The 21,464-nt window shown below is 34.9% G+C and overlaps 1 protein-coding gene across 1 annotated transcript in view; it reads right to left on the bottom strand.

Annotated features, from left to right (window-relative positions):
• LOC126885032 (pyrethroid hydrolase Ces2e-like) overlaps window positions 1–14,060 on the bottom strand; it is a 93,701-nt gene extending 79,641 nt beyond the window's left edge. Inside the window, exons 1-3 of the mRNA XM_050651449.1 lie at window positions 13,807–14,060; window positions 10,427–10,555; window positions 5,882–6,221 (exon numbers count right to left, since the gene is read on the bottom strand). Coding sequence (XP_050507406.1) covers window positions 5,882–6,221; window positions 10,427–10,555; window positions 13,807–14,052 — 715 coding nt within the window. The 5' untranslated portion in view covers window positions 14,053–14,060. The remainder of the gene's footprint in view (window positions 1–5,881; window positions 6,222–10,426; window positions 10,556–13,806) is intronic.
• Window positions 14,061–21,464: the final 7,404 nt, after the last annotated feature.

The following is a 21,464-nucleotide window of genomic DNA, read 5'->3' as shown; positions in this document are numbered from 1 at the left end:
ATATAGAAATAAACAAACCGAGACACGATGAATGTTCCACAAGCACGCCCAAATCATGATTTAAGAATGCTCCTCGTGCTTGTTTATTTCTAGTGCATCTTTATTGTGATTGTAGTGTAGACAGTTGTGTCTCAGATTAGCGAATCGACTATATGAGTATTTTAAAGATATGAAGATTTGTGTGGAGAAAGAGGACAAAAATAAAAAGGTTATGGTTCAAAAATTATGATCCTATTGTTTATATCTTTGCCGTAAATGCCGGTCAATTTTGACTGGTTGTATCTCAGGAACCACTCATCACAAATAAACTTTTTTTTCTTTTAAAAGAAGCGTCTTGTCGGTTTTTTTTTCAATACAGTTTTCATGATTTAATATAATTTAGTATTTCCCAAGATATTCTATTTGTTTAAAAGCCAAAAAATTGTTTATAATTTTAAAATATTCCTGAGGCTGCTTAAATAGTCCGATTTCAATTCCGTAAAGTTTATTAGGTAGGTACAGTGTCTTTTTATACAAAAATCATAGTTATTCTTACGTATCATAATTATTGTGGTTATTATAGCGATCGTAATTTTCTAATTAACAATTCAATTGTTGCTAAACTGTTTATTCAATTTCGATCGGCTTCTGGAATTATAATTTACACGAAAGGATCTTTTATATTACCAAGTTCCGGGGAAAATTTTCGTCGAAGTAAATCGGGAAAAACACGTCTCTATGCAGAATTTAATTACGGTGAATTTTTATTTGGGTGTTTTTGGTTTAAAGTTAAAATCTTTGGAATTATAGAGCAAAAATTGAAAAAAAAAACACGATGTTCGGGCACCATTTTGTTTATAAAAAAAGTAGCACACTATTTGCGGACTTTGCATACCTATATTATTAATACATACAATCATAAGATTCGATTCCAGCAATAAAATTGCTGGTAAATAACTTTTCCTTGTATTTTGCTAATTAGCCCAGAGTATTCTGTTTTTTTATTGATTCGCTTATGTTGGATAATAAAAAAGTTAGGTACTTTAACAACTAGCCATGTTCTTTATCAATACAGGTGTTGTTAAATAAGTGCGACAAACTTAAGGAGGTAATTCTGCATGAAAAATATTGACCGTTTGCTTTGTAAACATAAGCCCGCAAATGATTCGTTTACGAGATACAGGATGTTGAATTTTTCTTACAAACTGACGATTTATTTGTTGCTCTAAAACCGGTTGAGATATGTAAATGAAATTTGGTGGATTTTAAGAGATAGTTGTTGAACATTTTTTGACAAACAACTAAGAACTTTATATTCACCATTGGCGTGCATACGGGTAATATTACCCGGCATGTTACCCGTATGCACGCCAATGATGAATATAAAATTCTTAGTTGTAGTCAAAAAATTAGCAATACCTACTTTTTAAAACTTACCAAATTTCATATGCATGTCTCAACCGGTTTTAGGGCAATAAATAAATCGTCAGTTTGTAAGAAAAAATTAACATCCCGTATCTCGGACACGAAGCATTTGCGGACACATGTTTATAAAGTAAACGGTCATTATTTTTTCACGCAGAATTACCCCTTAAAGTTTATCGCACTTATTTAGAAACACCCTGTATTGATGAAGAGCATGGCTAGTTGTTAAAGTACCTAACTTTATTATTATGCAACATTAGCGAATGAATAAAAAAACAGAACGTTAAGAAAACATGAGGCTATAGTTGGGTTTTAGTTTCAGTATTTTATAAATGCTAGAATAATATTCCACAGGGTGTGGTGAACTTTGAGAAAAATCACAGTTTGATTGGTACACCCGGTATACAATGACAACTTACTTGTCTAGCAACAATATTATTACAGCCATATTGCTAAAAATAAAGCTATAACATATTGAAAAAATCATTTAAATCGGACAACAGATTTATTAGGAATTTCGAGATATCAAAAATGACCCATTTTGTGGGGTGCCCGTTTTTCGTGCCGGTCAGTGTATACATATATTTAAATGCATTGGGATATCTAGCAGTGATCAATACATAAGAAATAAGTGAATCAAATTTATATTGGAGAAAGTCAGGAAATGTGAATATTATTTTAATTTTTCCACAACCAACGAGAGTAAAGAGAATTGCTTCAAAAACGTTACGGAGTTTGAGGATCTATAAACGAAGTAACTCTTATAAATAAAGGGAAAGAAAGCCAAAATTTGAGAAGTGAATTTCGAGAGGAAAGAAGACTGCCTGAGCCCTACACAAACTAGTAAGAGCAAGAAATATCTTCAGAGAGGTAAATTGAGAGTAGACTAAAGCGAATAGTGATCCAGCTCACAGTCCTTTACGGTAGTGAAACATGGGATATGAACAAAAATCAAGCAAATAAGCTTAATAACATCTGGGAGCGGAGTCTTCTACAGAAGATAATCGAGGAGTAAAAAAAAGATGAAGACGTTTGGAGGAGACGAACAAATGCAGAGAAAAAAGAGAGATGGTTATGTCATTTTGCGAGATTGTATGGCGAAAAGTGGGAAAAGACTTGCTGCTGAGAGGGGAAGGAAAGAAGAGAAGAGGACGACCACGGAAAAAGTGGCTAGAAGCATGTAAGGAAAATAATGAAACAATCGGGATAATAAATTGAAGAACTGCGGACATAGACAGAGGAAAATGAAAAAAAAACAGTTGAAAAATTTGAAGTCGTGGGCTTTTAGGGCCTGTTGAGTTATATATTTTATACATTTTAATTTTTAGCAAAACGGGAGAGGGTGAAAGGCGAGCTTCTGGCGCCTTTAAATAACTGGAACACTTCGGCTAAGGGATTAAAACCCGACAGAAAATTCTGTTCCTTCTCGTCAGAAGGTTAAATCGACGGGCTAGCAACTCGTCCTTTGTAAAAAGTTACATATGCTAAAAATTTCGACTTAACGCCTCGGAATCCGGATGGATCAAATCGACGACGAAAATTGCTACGAAAACGGACATGGAAAATGGCAACCTGGAATATACAAGGGATACGAACTAAACAGACAGAAGTTTTTTCAGAGCTGGAGAAACAAAATATTGATATCTGTGTGCTCACGGAAACGAAGAAAAAGGGGAAAGGAAATGAAGAGACGGGGAACTACATTCATCTTTATAGTGGTGTACCTAAAGACTGCAGAGCCAAAAGGGGAGTATCTATAGCAATTAAGAAAGACTATAAAAAACACATTAAAAAATGGGAAGAAGTGGATGAGCAAATAATCACATTAGAGATAGAGAAAAACGGTCACAGCATAACAATAATCGGAATCTACGCTCCCAATGAAGATGCAGATAAACAAACAAAGGACAATTTCTACAATAAACTATCCGATGTAGTAATGCTATTAAAAATGACAATGAATTGTACATTTTAGGAGACGCAAATGGGAGAGTAGGAAGAGAGCAGAATCACTCTGTAGTGGGGAGGTATGGCGAAGAAACACTGAACGAAAACGGTACTCGTCTGAGAGATTTTTGCCAATTCCGATCGCTAAAAATAATGAATGGGTTCTTCTCACACAAAAATATCCACAAATTCACATGGACGCAACCTACAAAAAAAACTACGGTCAATAATTGACTACATAATCCAAAGAGAAAGCTCTAGGCTCAAGACTACAGACGTGAGGGTATACCGGGGACCAGAATGTGGATCCGATCGCCACCTGTTGGTAGCCAGCATAAGAATAACTTACCGGTCAACAAATACAAAAAGGCTAAAAAAAGACGAAGAAACTAATATTTCAGAAAAGTGTTATAAGTTGGAAAGCTTAAAACACGAATCGACCAAATTTTTGTATAAGTTGAGACTGGCCTCAAAATTAAGATTTATAGAAAGTAACACCCATAACACCGAAAAGTTGTACCAGCAAATAAAAGAAAGCATACACGCAGCAGCAAAGGAAGCGTTAGGGTATTTGGAAAAAGATGATAAACAAAATCCAGAATGGTGGTCAGAGAAACTAAAAGGTTTAGTAGACAACAAGAAGACAGCGTACCAAAAATGGCTACAGACACAGGACTTACAAGATCAAAGAGTATACGCACAACTGAACAGAGAAGAGAAAAGAGAAGTAATAAGGAGTAAAAGTGACACATGGGAAAGAAAGTGCGAAGAGGTGGAAAAATACATAGGCGGATCCAAAGTAGCTGAAGCATGGAAAACGATAAAAAATATCAGAAAAGAAAATAAAGGGCAGAGTAATTTAAATTTAATAAGTACCAAAGAATGGGAAGATTACTATAAGATACTACTGAAAGAAACTAGACCCGAATTTGTGGTAAATGAAATGGACATGCAGACGAATGTAAATGAACAAGTTAGAAGAATAACTACAAAAGAAATAAAAGAAGCCTTATTAGAATCAAAAAATTAGAAAGCATCAGGACCTGGAAATATCCCCATCAAACTGATAAAATATGGACCAGACATACTGCACGAAATAATGACGGATCTCTTCAACAAATGCATGTTGCAGGGAGAAAAAATACCAGAAGACTGGAATTGTGCATACATTAGCTTGATTTACAAAAAAGGAGACAAAACGTTGTGCAAAAACTACAGAGGTATAAGTATAACCAGTGCAATGGGGAGGTTGCATGGCCGAGTATTAAAGAAAAGGGTGGAATTAGAAATTCAGGACATGGAAGAACAAAGTGGTTTTCGCGCCGGTAGATCGTGCGCAGATAACATATTCGTGATGCAACAAATAATAGAGAAAAGAAGAGCAAGGAATCTGTCTACTCACCTAACATTTATTGATCTGGAAAAAGCCTACGACACGGTGCCTTTAAAGAAACTCTTTGAAATTTTGACCACGATAGGCATAAGCGAAGCATATGTGCGAGCAATTCAAAATATGTATCAAAATCCGAAAAGTTGTATTAAACAGGGAAAATCTATGTCGAAACTATTCCCTGTTACAAAAGGTTTAAGGCAAGGGTGCTGCTTATCGCCAACACTATTTAAAATATACATCCAGAAAGCTCTGGAGCAATGGAGGAAAACAGTTGCTGGGATGGGAATAATGATTGAAGAAAACTGCTTAACAACTTTGTTTTTTGCTGATGACCAAGTAATTCTTGCCAACGATGAATATGATATGGATTATATGCTAAGAAAGTTACAGATCGAATATGAAAAATGGGGCCTATGTATGAACATGGAGAAAACGGAATATTTGAGAATAGGAGAGGAAACCGAAGATCCGGAATTAGAGTTAAGAAATATAAGGAAATGTAAGGAATATAGATATTTAGGAAGCATAATATCAGAAGAAGGAACTACAAAAAGAGACATACAGCATAGGATACAGCAAGGAAGGAAAGCAACTCGTATTTTAAATGGTCTACTATGGTCTAACAAGGTGAAGCTGAACACAAAGTTAACAATCTACAGAACAATTGTGGAACCTATTATAACTTATGGAGCAGTGTTGGCAACTCACAGGAAAGGAAAGAAAAAATATAGAAGTAGCGGAAATGGATTACTTACGTAGAGCATGCAGAGTATCTAGATTAGAACATGTACCAAATGAGGAAATAAGACGACGGACAAAGAGTTTATATTCCACGGTTGACCATATAGAAACAAAGAAATTGCTATGGTATGGTCATGTTATGAGGATGTCAGAGGAAAGATGGCCAAAAAGAGCATTAAATTACAGACCCATAAATAGAAGAAGAAGAGGAAGGCCTACAGAAACATGGAAGAAAGGCATAGAACAGTCTATGGCAGATAGAGCTATTGACGAAAACGAATGGGTGGATAGAAAACGATGGCGAGCGAAATGTGGGATGCGGAGGAGACCGTAGGAACAACACTACTTATATTATATATATAATTTTTAACATAAAAAGTTATAATATAAACCCACCTTTTGTTTGTTTAGCTTGAAGTAAATAAGCCACAGAAGCGGCTCCGGCGCTTTGGCCCCAAATGGTTATTTGGTCGGGATCTCCTCCAAAGTTCCTAATGTTTTCCTTAATCCATTTAAGCCCTAATATCTGATCCTTAATTCCATTATTTCCTGGAGCTACAGTATCTCCAAGCGACATGAAACCCAAATATCCAAGTCTATACTGGATAGCTGCCACGATTACATCTTCATGAAGAAGGAAATCAGGTCGGTGATTGTCAAAATCTGCAGTGCCTCCGAAGAAGGCTCCTCCGTAAATCCATACAACTACTGGAAGATTGAGGTCTTTGTTTGGTTCCTGATATAAAAATAAAAATCAATTTAGTCCATTCACTCACGGTAAAATAGAAGAGAGTGGTACACATTGACACATAGTACAGAATGAAACACTGTTATTAACTAAATCAAATTTGCCGCCACATTGCTACTAGGGCTGCAACGGATACTCCATAATGCATTGCGTCCGCCGACAGTAGTTCGTTTTGATATACGGAGTAATAAACATTATACGACGTGTTTTATTGTTTTGTGTGCCTTAGATTTAAAAACTGGAGCGTATATAGAAAGGTATGTTGCGTATAAATAAATACTTTTCATTTTTGTATATATGTCGTTATAATACTTGTGATGAATGCCTTTTAACCTATAAATATCGTTGCCAATAATTGCCGGGTTTTATGTTTACATCCAACTGAAACTTTAAACCTGTGGTAGTACACATTGAAACATATAGTGGTGGTACACAATGACACATGTTTCATTGTGTACCATATTAAATCATTCTATAACAATGGCATTATATTGCAGGTGTACCATGGTAAGGAGGAAGAAAGAAAGATCAGAGCCAAATTTACAAGTGAACAAATGGCGGCGGCAGCCACAAAGGTTAAAAAAAATGGAACTGCACTTCGCGTTGCGGCAGATATGTTTGACATAAATTTTAGCACATTAAGGCGATATATTCTAAAAGAAAAAATGATCCGAATGCAAAAATGGAGCCAAATTATGCTGTTACATTAGTATTTAACACACAGCATGAGACATCGATGTGTGATTATATTAAGAACTGTAGCAAAATGGCTTTTGGGTTGAATACTATAAAAGTCAGAGACTTGGCATATAACAAGGCTGCTAAAAACAATAGCACTATGCCAGAATCTTGAAAGGTCAACAAATGTGCAAGCAAAGATTGGTTAAGGGCATTTATAAAAAGAAATTCATCATTAAGCCTCAGAAAGCCAGAAGGATGTTCACTGTCAAGGCTTACTTCATTTACAAAGCCCAATGTTGACAGGTTTTTCGTAAATTTGGAGCAAACGTAAAATATTCATCAATTGTTGAAGATATTCGCATCTAAAATTTAGACGAAACTGCTACTACGACTGTCCAACGACCACATAAAGTTGTGGCACAAAAAGGTGTTAAACAGATGAACCAGTGCACAAGCGCCGAAAGAGGATTACTCGCTACTACTTGTGCAAATATTCGAGCAAATGGAACATTCCTACCTCCGGTCATTGTTTTTCCTCGTAAAAACTTTAATACGATTATGATAAATGGTGCTCCACCAGGAACATTAGGACTAACTAATCCAAGTGGATGGATGACCGCCGAACTATTCACACAAGTACTAGATCATTTTATTAAGCATACTGGTGCTAGAAAAGAAAACCCGTGTTTATTAATATATGACAATCACGAATCCATATGTCTTTGGAAATAGCAGAAAAAGCAAAAGCTAACGGCATAATAATTTTAACCTTGCCCCCACATACAAGTAATAAGATACAGCCTTTGGACAAATCAGTTTTTTTTCCTTCAAAAACTATTACAATAGTGCGATTGATTCATGGCTTCTTAACCACCCCGGCGTTCCTATGACACTGTACCAAAATAGCAGAATGTGTTGGTATTGCCCACTCAAAATCAATGACACCTGAAAATATTATGAACGGCTTCAAATCTACAGGTATCTATCTACCCTTTTAATAAACATATTTTTAGTGAAACTGATTTTCTATTATCGTCGGTTACTGACAGACCGATTAATGATTTTGAAAACTATGACGGACAAAAAGCTATGGTTGTACTAAGAGATTCTACCAATCACGAATAAAATGCATCTGTATCTTCATCTTCAGTTAATATAGCTTCTACTTCATCTAATACAACCCAAGAAAATGAACCGAACTCAACTCTTGAAATACCTTCGACATCAAAAAATTATTTTATTACCCCATTCGACATACGGGGTTTTCCTAAGGCCGCACCCAGAAAAAATTCAAATCGTAGACGGAAATCAAGGAAAACTGTCATTTTAACTAGTACACCAGAAATGAAAGACCTTTCTAATAAAACGGAAGGTAAGAAAACCCTCACAACAGCAGCAGTTAATGAAGTGAAACGAAATATTAGTAAAGCTTTAAGCACAAAAGCCTGTAAAAAGGACTCTCCCAGAAAAAAGACCAAGTGAGGTGAAAGTGATTCAGAAACAGACTCCGGAAGTTTAGAGTTGGCAGTCTCTTCAGATGATGAATTAAGTTTTCCTATGATGCAGGAACAAAAGGATGACTCAGAATCTTACGCAATTGCTGAAAATACTGAAATTTTAAAAGACTCTTTTGTGTTAGTGAAATTTGAGAAGAACATTCATTATGTAGCCAAAATTTTGGAAATTGTGAACTCTTATGAATTTAAAATTTCATATTTGAGAAGTACAAAAGTTTCCAATTCATTTTACTTTCCAGATGTTCCTGACATTCATATGGGTTTGAAATCTGATTTTGTTATGTTATTGCCAGCACCCATATATACAAAAAACAAACGACTATCTTGCTATTATATATTTCGTTTGGAGTTTAACAATTTTATTGTACGGTAACTTGAAGAAATATTAAATATTTTTTGTATTTCATAGTTATTTTTAATACGTTTCATTGTGTACTACCTTATGTTTCAAACTGTACCACCGATGGTACACATTGAAACAAATTCAGCATTGCATATTTCTGAAAATTTCCAAGTTACTATTTTTACTTTACTTATAATAACTATCAAATTTGATAGACACATGTACACAGATAACAAAACTCTAAATGGAGATTTTTTCGAAGATTGCATCCCGATGTTAGAGCACATTTCCTAAAAAATGTGTCATTGTGTACCATTCTCCCCTATTGCAAAACCTCCAAATTTTAAACAACCGCTTGGATTGACATTATACATAGCTAACACGTCAAAGAAAAAAAAAATGATATTGTGCCAATGTGCGTTTTTGCCCTGGGGGCGAGTTTCACTCGTTCTCGGAGATGAAAAACATATGTTTAAAATAATTCTGGAATTGGATAAACTGACTAATTCTAAGCAACTTTTGTTCTATCACTAAGTTAATACTTTTCGGGTTATTTGCAAGTGAATATGTTCATTTTTCAACAAAAAAATAACACCTTTTTGAAAGGTTTTTCGCAAATATCTCAAAAAATAAGTATTTTATCGAAAAATATGTTCTTAGCGAAAATATAGCTTATGAAGACTTATGAAGTCTGTAAGACCCAGCAGAAGCAGAGTTGCAGCTAATGAAAAGTAGGTTCTTATTCGTCAAATTCCAAATCGAATATTTCAACGTGAAATAATTTTCGGGGAAAACGCATTACAACTTCTTTAAAGTGTTTATTTTTTTTTGTTTTTAAAAAAGTTTTTAACATCAGAAGTAAGTAAGTTACACTCAAAATAATGTTAGTCCCTTTTATTTTTTGTTCAAAAAAAATCGTGAAAATCACCCCCTAATTAGCATCCCAAATAAAATTAATCGTTACCGCTTCACAAACTACTACCGCTACTTATATATTCTTTATATGATCTGTAAGTTTCATCGGTTTAAAGTGTTTATTTTTGAAAAGGCTGTAGTTTAAAGGGCTTGAACGAGTCACTAATTACGAGCGTATGCAAATTTTGAACAGCCATTTCTTAATCAATGTTTGTCTTACAGGAAAATAAAAAATCCAAAATATTCAGAAAAGCAAAATCTACCTACATTTTTTTACACTTTGAGGTTTTTGGTGTCACTAATAATTTTTTAAGTTATTTTGAAACATGTCTAAAACATGTTTTTTGTTGAAAAATTAACATATTCACTGAAAAGGATTGACTTAGTGAAAAAACTAGTGAATAGAACAAAAGTTGATTAAAATTAGTCAGTTTATTCACTTTCGGACTTATTTTAAACGTATGTTTTTCACCCCCGAGAAGAGGGGGTACACACCCCCAAGACAAGCTCAAACATGGGCGTAACATTATTTTTTTTCTTTGACATGTTAGCTATGTCCATGCCAAATTTCATGTCAATCCAAGCGGTTCTTCAAAATTCGGAGATTTTACAATATTTTACCGTGAGTGATGCATTGACTATTAGCATTATTAGCAATGCTTAATAAAAATTTCTGAGATAATATATGGTTCCACTGCACAATAGTTTTATTCGTAAATTAATTAAGAAGTACTTACGTGACGGCTATATATTTTTAAATACAAACAATCTTCACTACCGGCTACAGGTGAAGAACCTTGAATACATTCCGAAGGATTATATCGTACATCTAAAACTCCTGACCAACTGGTTAAAGGTACAGGTGCCTACAAAAATTATATTGGTAAAACTGGCACCCTTTTAAGGTTTTTTTACTTTAGCCTTTCATTCCTACATTTAATCCTTCATATATTATTATTATCCTCTTAGATAAAAAAATAGTTGTATGCCTTAAATAGACAGTAAGACACTAAGGTAGCCTTTTATCAAGATCTAGAATGAATCTATGACTCAATAACAGGAAACGACAATAAAATGGTGATAGGGAAAGAAGTGAAAAATCGGAAAAGAAGAAGAGTACATAGGGGTAATAGGGAAACATAGTCTGCATAGAGAGATAAATGACAATGGTCAGTTTTTAATAGACTTCGCAACTGGAAAGAATATGATTACAGTTCGACATGCTTCCCATATCGGGACATACATAAGGACACTTGGGTATCACCTGACAGAAACACAACAAACCAAATACACTACGTATGTACATAGATACTCAAGAGCAGATAAACTATGCAGGCAGAAAAAAAAGTACGAAAACCAACGGATACTAAAGGATAGAGAGGGAGTTTAAGGAAAACTAAACACGCAGTGCAAAACATTTAAGTTTATCTTTAACATCTTTATCAAACATTTAAGACAGGGACACAAACCGAAGACTAGCCTATGCAAAAATAAGAAGGGTGAAATAATTAGTGATATGGACGAAATAAAGAAAACTTGGAAGATGTATATTAAGGAATTATTAAACGAAAGGGCACAACCACAACTATAACAACAGCAGGCACAACAAGAAGCACAACAACAAGAGCTGGGGGAAGATGGAGAAAAGAATGGATTAACTAAAATCACAATAAATAAATAAACAAACTAGAAACAAACACACTAGAAATAAACAAACCAAGATACGTTGAATGTTACGAGGACCACTATGGCAATCCAAATACAAAAAATCCATAAAGCGCCGAGAATAGATAAAATTCCGGCAGAATTACTCAAGCAAGAAGGAAAAAATTTGGCATAACAGATGTACCAGCTAATACAGAAATATGGAGTGAAGAAAAAATCCCCCAAGAATGAAAGAAAAGTATGACCTGTCCTATTCATAAAAAAAGACAAACTGTTATGTCAGAATTATAGTGGCATTTTTTACTTTTTTCGGAATACAAAATATTCACTAACATTCTTAATGTAAGACTTGTACCTGTTACTGAAAAAATCATCGGGGAATATCAAGCACAATGAAAATAGATCTACCATGTATCGGCCAACTATTTACAGTTAAACAAATACATACTAGTCAAAGCATGGGAATATGACACGGACGTTTACAATCTCTTTGTAGATTTTAAACAAACCTATGATTCAATAGATAGAACAATTCTACCTAATATATTGCAAGAATTTGGCATACCATCAAAATTAATACGACTAGTGCAAATAATGACAATGACAGAAACATAAGCATATTATGTATTCAATTACAGATCATTGATGCGTTTATGTTAACGCAAGGACTGAAACAAGGTGACATGACGGACTGGCTTCAACGCTTTTTACATTGTTCTTGAATATGTAATTAGACGGTTGACGGTGATCGGAAATACATACTTACAAACAAATCTACCCAATTAGCAGTATACGCAGATGATATAGGTAAACACAATGAGCAGAACAATGAATGCGGCGGAAGAAACCTACGTTGAGTTGAAACAGATTGAGAGAAATACAAATAAAACAAAACTACTCATACAAACCAGATCAAATAGACCGGGGCAACAACAACACTGTATAGACGATATTAGATCATGTGAACAGATTCACGTACCTAGGAATGGACCTGGTCGCAAACCATGAAGAAGAACTGGAAATAAATAGAAAGCTTATGTTGGCAAATAAAGTCTATTTCGCGAGAGGCCACATACTTAAATCGAGAGACATACACCAGAATGGGGTGTATGTCTCGCAGGGTCTCAAAACTCGGGATCTATCAAACAATAAGTAAGTTATGGTTGTGAAACATAGGTTGTGACACAAAAATCAGCCAATTCATTAGACGTGTTTGAATGAAAAATATTACGTAGGATGCTGGTCCCAATAAGTGAAAATAATAACTGGCGAATTAGGTATAATAAAGAAATATACGAACAATATAGCGAATCAACTCTTCTAGTTCAATATCTACACTAAAGTGCAGAGATTACGGTGAATGCAAGGAAAAAGATCAGTTGGAAAACCAAAAAAGAGATAGGAAGTAGGGATGGGAAAATCTACCGGTTATAACCTAATAACCGGTTTTTTTACTCCGCAATAATCGGTTTTCCGGTTGTTTTTTGTCCCGGTTATAACCGGTTTTTTCATAATGAAGTAATAGCCGGTGAAAAACCGGATAAGTGGGAAAATAATGAATTCAGAAAAAAAATAAGAAAATTTTTCGCCGCTCACATGCGAACGATCAAGTTTAAGCTGACTGAAACCGATTTGACAACACTGATGACTGATATCAAATTTAATGGAGTATCGCAAAGTCAAAAAGCAATGTAATTGTAACCTACTGGGTATTGGCTATTGATTAAAAAAAAAAAACGAAAACCGGTTTTTGGAATAACCGGTTTTTTTGACCGGTTATAACCGCCAAGTTAAACCGTAGATAAAAAAACCGGTATAACCGAAAACCGGTGTTTTGTCAACAACCTCCATCCATAATGGGAAGACGAAGTAGATGAGGATGAGAAAAACCTTAAAAAAACGCGTTCATGGAAAAGAACAGCAGTAAATCGAAATGATTGGAGAAGCTTTCTGAAGGAGGCCAAGGCTTGGTTTGGGCTGTAGTGCCATGTGCCATTGGTTGGATTGGAGTATTGCAAAGTAAAGAGCAATGTAATTGTAACCTACTGGGTATTGGCTACTGATTAAAAAAAACGAAAACCGGTTTTTGGAATAACCGGTTTTTTGACCGGTTATAACCGCCAGGTTAAACCGTAGGTAAAAAAAAATCGGTATAACCGAAAACCGGTGTTTTGTCAACAACCGCCATCCCTAATGGGAAGACGAAGTAGATGAGGATGACAAAAACCTTAAAAAAACGCGTTCATGGAAAAGAACAGCAGTAAATCGAATTGATTGGACAAGCTTGCTAAAGGAGGCCAAGGCCTGGTTTGGGCTGTAGTGCCATTTTGGTTGGATTATGATTATGTTTTATAAAAATGTTCTAGGTCTTAACGGTCTGATGTGTGTATCAATAAAATTAGAAACAAATCATATAACAACTCTCAGCAAAAGTAAAAAATTGATAACTTACAGCAAATCTTAAATCTCCAACTGGAGGTACGGCATATGGAATACTTCTAAACGAGTATAGAATTTGGGATCTATTTGCATGTGATCTAGCTCCGAAACCACCCCTTACTGGTCCATTAGTGGTGTTCACTGTTACGGTATAATCATCATCTGAAATAACATATGATTCTACACAGTAAGCGACTGCCAGCAATAGCAGTACAATACCTAAGATTTTTAACATTGTTGGTAAGTCATTGAATAACATTCGCAAGATTTATACTTTTTATATGGTTATTAACATTTATCTCTCTTTCAGATAAACGATCCAAAGATTTGATTAACCTTTATCATGTGAAGTTTAATGATAACACAGGGCAACAAAAAATTTTGGTTGAAAACTTTTTTGACTTTATAGCTGATTTGTATCGATTTTTATGTGCTGAAACCAAATCTAATCTTAGTTTTTTCGTATCACCTACAGTTTCTGAGCAACCTGATTTTTGTTAGTTTTTTTTATTGACATCCCAATACAATTTATTACAGTCTGCCGGTTTTTACAAAGCAATAAGCAGCGGCTAAACTATTGACATGTGGCGAACATACCCATTAATATGCCGCTCTTAATGTTAGTCTACTAAACTATTACTGGTTCTGGGAAAACATAAATAAGCACTACACTTGTTTTTAGCTCACACTAGATCACTATATTCACTTTACGTTTTAACCTGCGCACTGTAAACATCTGCATCAAATTCCTTGCTGGGTGGTTTGGGTGTTCCGGCAATCGGTGCTTGTATTTTTTTATTCGATATGTAATTTCTTCCTTTACCTAGGTTATATGTCTGCATCTCAACGTACGGCGTTGTTGGTGATATACCACGGTATATTTACAATCATCCTTAGTATTTTGGCTTGGAATCTTTGTATAATTTCTATATTAGAATTTGCGGCTGTTCCCCACAGTTCTATCCCATAGGTCCAAATTGGCTTCAACACCGCTTTGTATAGGAGTAATTTATTTTGTGTTGATAACTGGGATTGTTTTCCTGTTAGCCAGTATGTGTCTCCTACTTTATGGCCCAGTTGTTTTCGTTTGGAAAATATGTGTTTTTTCCAGGTCAGTTTTTTATCCAGGTGAATCCCAAGGTACTTTACATCATATTTCTGTAGTATTTGTTTGCGGTTAATACTTTCAGGTACAGGTGGACAGGTTCCTCTACGGGTTGTAAATGTTACATGTATCGACTTTTGCTCATTTGGTTTAATTCTCCATTTTTGTAACCATTTTTCGACTTCAGTTATGTTATTTTGTAGTAATTCTGTTGCGATCTTTGGATTCTTGTTGGAGCATAAGATCGCAGTATCATCTGCAAATGTAGCTGTTGTTGTGGCAGGTGATGTTGGAAGGTAGGTCGGCAGTGTAGAATAGGTACAGGATGGGACCCAGTATAGTTCCCTGGGGGACACCCGGTGTTATGGGTTGGAGTTCTGATATTTTATTGTCGTATTTGACTCTAAAGCGTCTATTTGTAAGGTATGACTTTAGTATTGTGTAATAATTTAGAGGCAAACAACTCCTCAGCTTATAGAGCAACCCCTGGTGCCATACTTTGGCAAACGCTTGTACTATGTCTATGAACAGGGCGGAGAAATATCTGGATGCTTCGAGGTCTTTATGGATTCTGTTTACTATTCGATGTACTTGTTGAATGGTAGAATATTTCTGCCTGAATCCAAGTTTGGTGATTTGGAATTATTCCCTTGTCTTCTAGTAGAGGCGTTAGTCTTGTTAATAAAATTTTTTCGAACACTTTGGATAGCACTGGGATAATGGCAGTGCCGGTGCTAGGATATAAGGCGCCTGCCTGCAACACTAGCATAGGCGCCCTTCGGTTTTTTAAACTGATATTTTGTATAGCACTAGCAGAACAAAAAGCTCAGTTTGGCGCCCCCTGAACAGCGGCGCCAGCCTGCAGTGCATCCCTTGCAGGCCCGTTATCGCCGGCCCTGTATAATGGGCCGGTATAATTCTACCCTTTCAGGTGGTTTGCCTTGTTTTAAAATGGGTGTTATTTCTGCTACTTTCCTTTGTGGCGGCAAATAGCTGATTTTCATGATTGAATTGAATAACTGTGTTAGATATGTATATCCTATTTACGGCAGTTCTTGTAATATTTGTCCTGTGATTAGGTCGTACCCTGGAGCTTTTTTAGGGTTGGTATTGAATCTTATTGTGGCCTTTATTTCACCTTTCTTGAATATTTTTTCTATTAATTCTAGCTGGTATGATTCTTCAAGTGCTTGGTTTATTGTTTCCTCTTGGTCTCTTGGTTGGAGTCAGTTGTTTCATTGGGAATGAACACAGTTCTTAGGTGGTCTGCAAATGTCTCTGCCTTTTCCTTTGGTGTTTTTAACCATCCGACTTGCTCTTTTTTTTAATGGTGGTATATTGTATTGGGGTCTTTTTAATTTTCTAGTAGCCTTCCACTGGGAGTAGTTTGTTTATCTAGTTGTATCTAGTTGTTTTGTGTGTTCACTGAATTGTAGATTATTTTCTGTTGCTATCATTTCTTTTAGCTCCTTGACAGCATTGCTTAACTGCGTTTTTGTTTGTGGCGCTCTAGTTGCTTGCCACTGTTTTCTGAGTTTTTTTTCTGGGTTATTTTCTCTCGTATTGACATTAAAGTGTATTCACTCTTCATTTCATTGTTGCTGGGTGTTGTTGAGTCCCAGGCAGCTTGTTGTATAACTAAGTTTAGGTGTTCTACTGCATATTTTATCTCCTCATTGGTCTTTAGGGAAATGTTTAGTTGAAGTCGCTCCTCCACCAGTTGTTTAAAGATGTTCCAGTTTGTTTTTCGGTTGTGCAATACACATGGTTTTTCCCGGTGGAGAATTTTTTATTTAGTGTTATAATAACTGGCAAATGATCGGAAGAAAGTTCATAACATGACTCCGCATGCATATAGTTCCTGTTCATTTGCTTAGTTATGCTAAAGTCCAGAAGATCGGGTGTTTTATTTAAGTCGGTTGGCCAGTCAATTTTATGACTTGTCAAGTATAAACTAAGTTCATGTTTGTGTTGGGCTAATCCATTCGCATTCCAGATCTTCTTCTTCTTAAAGTTCCCTCTCCTATCGGAGGTTGGATATCATAATGGCTAAATGGTCACTTTGTTGGCTGCTGCTCTGAATAGTTGTAATGAACTACAGTTAAACCATTCTCTAAGGTTCCTCAGCCAGGAGATTAGTCTTCTTCCTTGGATCCTTCCTTGCATAATAATTCTCAGCAACTCATATTTTTCTCCTCTGGTAATGTTACCCAAATATTCCAGTTTTCTAGTTTTTATACTTTTCATAATTTCTAACTCCTTATTTAAACTTCGTAGCACTTCAATATTGGTAATCTTTTGAACCCACTGAATTTTCAATATTCTTCTGTAACACCACATTTCGAACGCTTCTATTCTTCTTATGTGTTGTCTCTTCAATGTCCAAGCTTCCATTCCGTATAGCAATATAGAAAATATGTACCATCTTAGAGCCCTCAATCTGAGAGGCAACTGAAGGTCTTTGTTTGTAAGCAGTGTCTTCATTTTTATAAATGCTTGCCTTGCAGTTTCAATTCGGACTTTAATTTTTCATTTCCATGTTCTGTTTTTGAGACAATCATAAATTTAGTTTTTTTCTTGTTTATTCATTCATTCATTCCAGATCACAAATTTTAGTTTGTCTGCCATCACTTCATTTTTGCTACGACGGTGGTAAGAAGGTTGAGCTTGGTGCTCATCTGCTCCATGAGACCCTTCATCATTTGTTTAACTCTTGTATATCAGATGGTTGTGTAGTAATTTGATTCAGTTGTTGATTATTATTTGCGATATATATATATATATATATATATATATATATATATATATATATATATATATAAGAAATACTGGATATTAGTGACTGTCGATATAAACAAACAACTAGTTTATTAGGGTTGCAGTCAGAAGGTTGGCCAGGATGTTAAAGAAACACTCTTTTGACTTTTTGTCTAGCTTTCGGAATGGTTTTATTCCTTTTTCAAGACTCTGTAATATAGATAAAAAGAAATATGTAAATTTTTATAAAATATCACAATTCGTCAGTTCAACTTACTAGTCGTTGAGATTATTTAAAAGCTTTATGACCCCCAACAATACTAACACAAACATAGAATACAGAAAATAATGGACAAAATACATTCTAAAATTTGGTAAGGATGGTAAATTTTTATATTTATTCTATGACATCTTTTGATGGTGTGTTTTAACTCTGATACATAGAGAACAGAAAGAAAAAACAGTCAGATTAAAATGTAATTATATATATATATATATGCTCGTCTTGCACTTTCTTCGGACTCCTTCTTCTTCAGCGGTGGGTATTTTTCTTTCTGCAATTGCTTGTATACAGTGCACCCTCTGTAGTTGTCAGGGTGGTTACCATTACATAAGACACATATGACATTTTCTGTTCGATGTTTCTGTGTGCATTCTTTTGTTGGGTGGTTTAACGCACATTTTACACATCTGGGTTGCCTGACACAGAAGTTCTTCGTATGCCCATGTCTTTGACGTCTTTGACATTGTGCTAGATTTTGATAAAAATATTAATATTTTTTGTATTTTGACAATGACACCCGATTTGGACACGAAACGTTAATAAAATAATTTTTTTGTAAAATTGTGGCTTATTTCCCATCAAAACTAGTTAATTGCAAAAATGCCACAAGAAAATAGCTTCAGAACAACGTGTGGTATTGAGTTTTCTTTTCATCTAATGCTTTTATAATGATGTTATATATTTCAATTGTTTTGGCTTGAACTTTTACTTGGTCATCGTTTAGAACCTGTGTCGTTTTCTTTCGCTATGCTGTTTAGTGGTTTAGTGGTTTTATATCTTTGACACCTGCAATAAATATTGGAGGAGGTTTTGGTATTGTAACATTTTCTTGTGTCTCTTTATCGCCATCATTGGATTCTTCATTTAAAGGATTAAACCGGTTTGACGTTGACGTATGAGGATTGAGCCAGCAGTTGTCTATTTTCATCTGTTTTAATTTGTTTTGGTAATTTTCGGGACTATTTCTGTTACGTTTTCTATTTTCTGCAATTTTCTATTCTTCATCTTGTCTGGAAGTGCTCGGTAATTTTTGGTACTTTGGTGGATAAAATTGTTGATTTCCCTCTGGTTCTGCTTGTTGGGCAGTGTATACTTGTGGGTATTGTATAACTGGTGGTGATATTTGTTGTATTGTTTGCGGTGTCATAAATGAATTAATTTTTCCTCTTTGTACATATTGGGTGTTTGGATCGACCCAATTATTTGACTGCCTTGCTGCATGTGCATATTAGAGGAATTAAATCCACTTGCCAATTTCTATTTGTTACTTATATGGATATAAAGAACATCTTATTATTTTTAGCATGGTGATTAAAATTTAATTACTATATCTTGATAATGTGTTTTCAACTTACTTATTTGTCGTTATCGGGCCAGGAACTAGTTTTCGATAACATTTGTTAGTTGTAGTTAAAAATATATACGCATATAGTTCAGGGAAATTAGGATTTTCTCAGGACACTGATTTACCCAGGTACCTAGATATCTGACAACTTTTTTTAGTTATTTAGGAAAAAACCTACCTGTTTCGTGCCTAGAGTTCGGAGTCGTTTTTTAATTATTAACTATTTAGAGCTAAAAACGCGATTTTTTCGAATTTTTTCAGTCCATTAAAGAGATAAAGAGTTGACAAGAAACTACAAAAATTTTATTTTTCAGAACACTGAAAAAGCTTCAATATGCCGATTTTTAAAATTTAAAAAGTCAATTTTTTGCTTCGCAAACTGCAAAATAAGTGAAAATCGATATTTGTTAATACATGTTATTAAAACTAAAGTAGAACCTGGTACTATGTAATTTTGGTATGCTCTTCTTGCACGTTCTTCGGACTCCTTCTTCCTCAGCGGTGGGTATTTTTCTTTCTGCAATTGCTTGTATACAGTGCAGCCTCTGTAGTTGGCAGGGTGGTTACCATTACATAAGACACATAATATGACATTTTCTGTTCGATGTTTATGTGTGCATTCTTTTGTTGGGTAGTTTAACGTACATTTTACACATTTGGGTTGCCTGACATAGAAGTTCTTCGTATGCCCATATCTTTGACATCTTTGGCATTGTGCTAGATCTCTTACAGGTCTTGGTGGTTCAAATTTTACTCTTGCATTTTGTAGTGAGTTTATATCATATACAGTGATGAGCGCGCTAATAACCGGCAAAATAGCTCAAAAGATGGAAAATGTATTAAGTTGTAAGATAAAAAGGAATGAAACTACTGGAGGTGGGATTTTACCGGTATTAACTTATAATTTACATTACCATTATGGATAGTTTCCACCTTTATACCTTTAAACGTCAGCTAGTTAACTTCGGTCATAATTCTACATAGTATGACGTTCTTTCAAACCTAGTTTCAATAGGTTATGTACGTCTTCTTCTTCTTTGGTTTATTGGCCTCTACCTGCATGAGTATTTGGCTAGTCCATCGTTTTGGCATAAAGAAAAAATCCCTTATTCACCTACAATTTAGAGTTGGTATCGGACAAATACAACAAAGGTAAAAACTTTTCTCGTTCAGGGATAACTGTCGACCATTACACAATCTGCCTCTACTTCTTCTTCTCGTTCTTAAGTTAATTGGCAATTTTGAATTATAATGGGACAAATACAACAAAGGCAAAAATCTTTCTAGCTCAGGGGCAACTGCCGATCATTACAAGATTCCGTAATGTGGCCTCGGTTTCCTTATCCTTTTTCATCTTTCTGATGACCTCAACATTTGTTATTCTATCTACCCAACTTATTTTTAATATTCTTCGCCAGGTCCACATCTCGAATGCTTTAGTCGATCGCTTATGTCTTTCTTTAAGGTCCAGGCCTCCACCCATACAGCAACACTGAATTATCTAGTCGTACGTAATTTTTGACATATTGTTCAAATTATTTATTATTTTATCAATTTCATTTCCAATATTTTGCTTTCCTCATAACTACGTTTGACGTTAATACGACATTTTTTTTTCGCATAAAGCAAAAATCAATTGAAAACAATAGGGCTTTCATTCACAGTCATTTGTTTCTAGCTGTCATATGTCGTATAATCTCTGTATATTAATATTATACACAGATTATACAAAAGCTCGAAACAAATGACAATCGATGAAAAGCCCTATAAAGCAAATGTAAATAAAAACAGTTTAATTCATAGTAATTTTTTTATTCTAAAATTAACTTAATTTCTATTTACCATTATTTTAGACGTCTCGGATTCACTCCTGTCACTTCAGAATTGTCGAAGGTTGTTTCAAATCCCACATTTATGACTTTATTGCAATAATTAAATATTAAAATTTGAAATTATGCAGATATTGTTTGCTTTGAATTACTTAACATTTGTGTTAGTCTTTATTAGAAATGTTTAAAGTCTTCTTCTTCATTTTATGTAGACATGACTCTGTCTGTTTTTCAATGTGCCTACCGAAGTTGTCGTTCCATCTTTTTCGTGGTCTTCCCACTGATCGTCTTCCTATTGGGGAACCGTCTCTCGCTGTCCTGACTACTCTATTTGTTGTCATTCGGCTTATGT

Source organism: Diabrotica virgifera, chromosome 5, assembly GCF_917563875.1.
Source record: "Diabrotica virgifera virgifera chromosome 5, PGI_DIABVI_V3a".
Taxonomy (NCBI): domain Eukaryota; kingdom Metazoa; phylum Arthropoda; class Insecta; order Coleoptera; family Chrysomelidae; genus Diabrotica; species Diabrotica virgifera.
The sequence above is the reverse complement of the archived record's forward strand: the minus strand, read 5'-3'. Positions and strand labels throughout refer to the sequence as shown.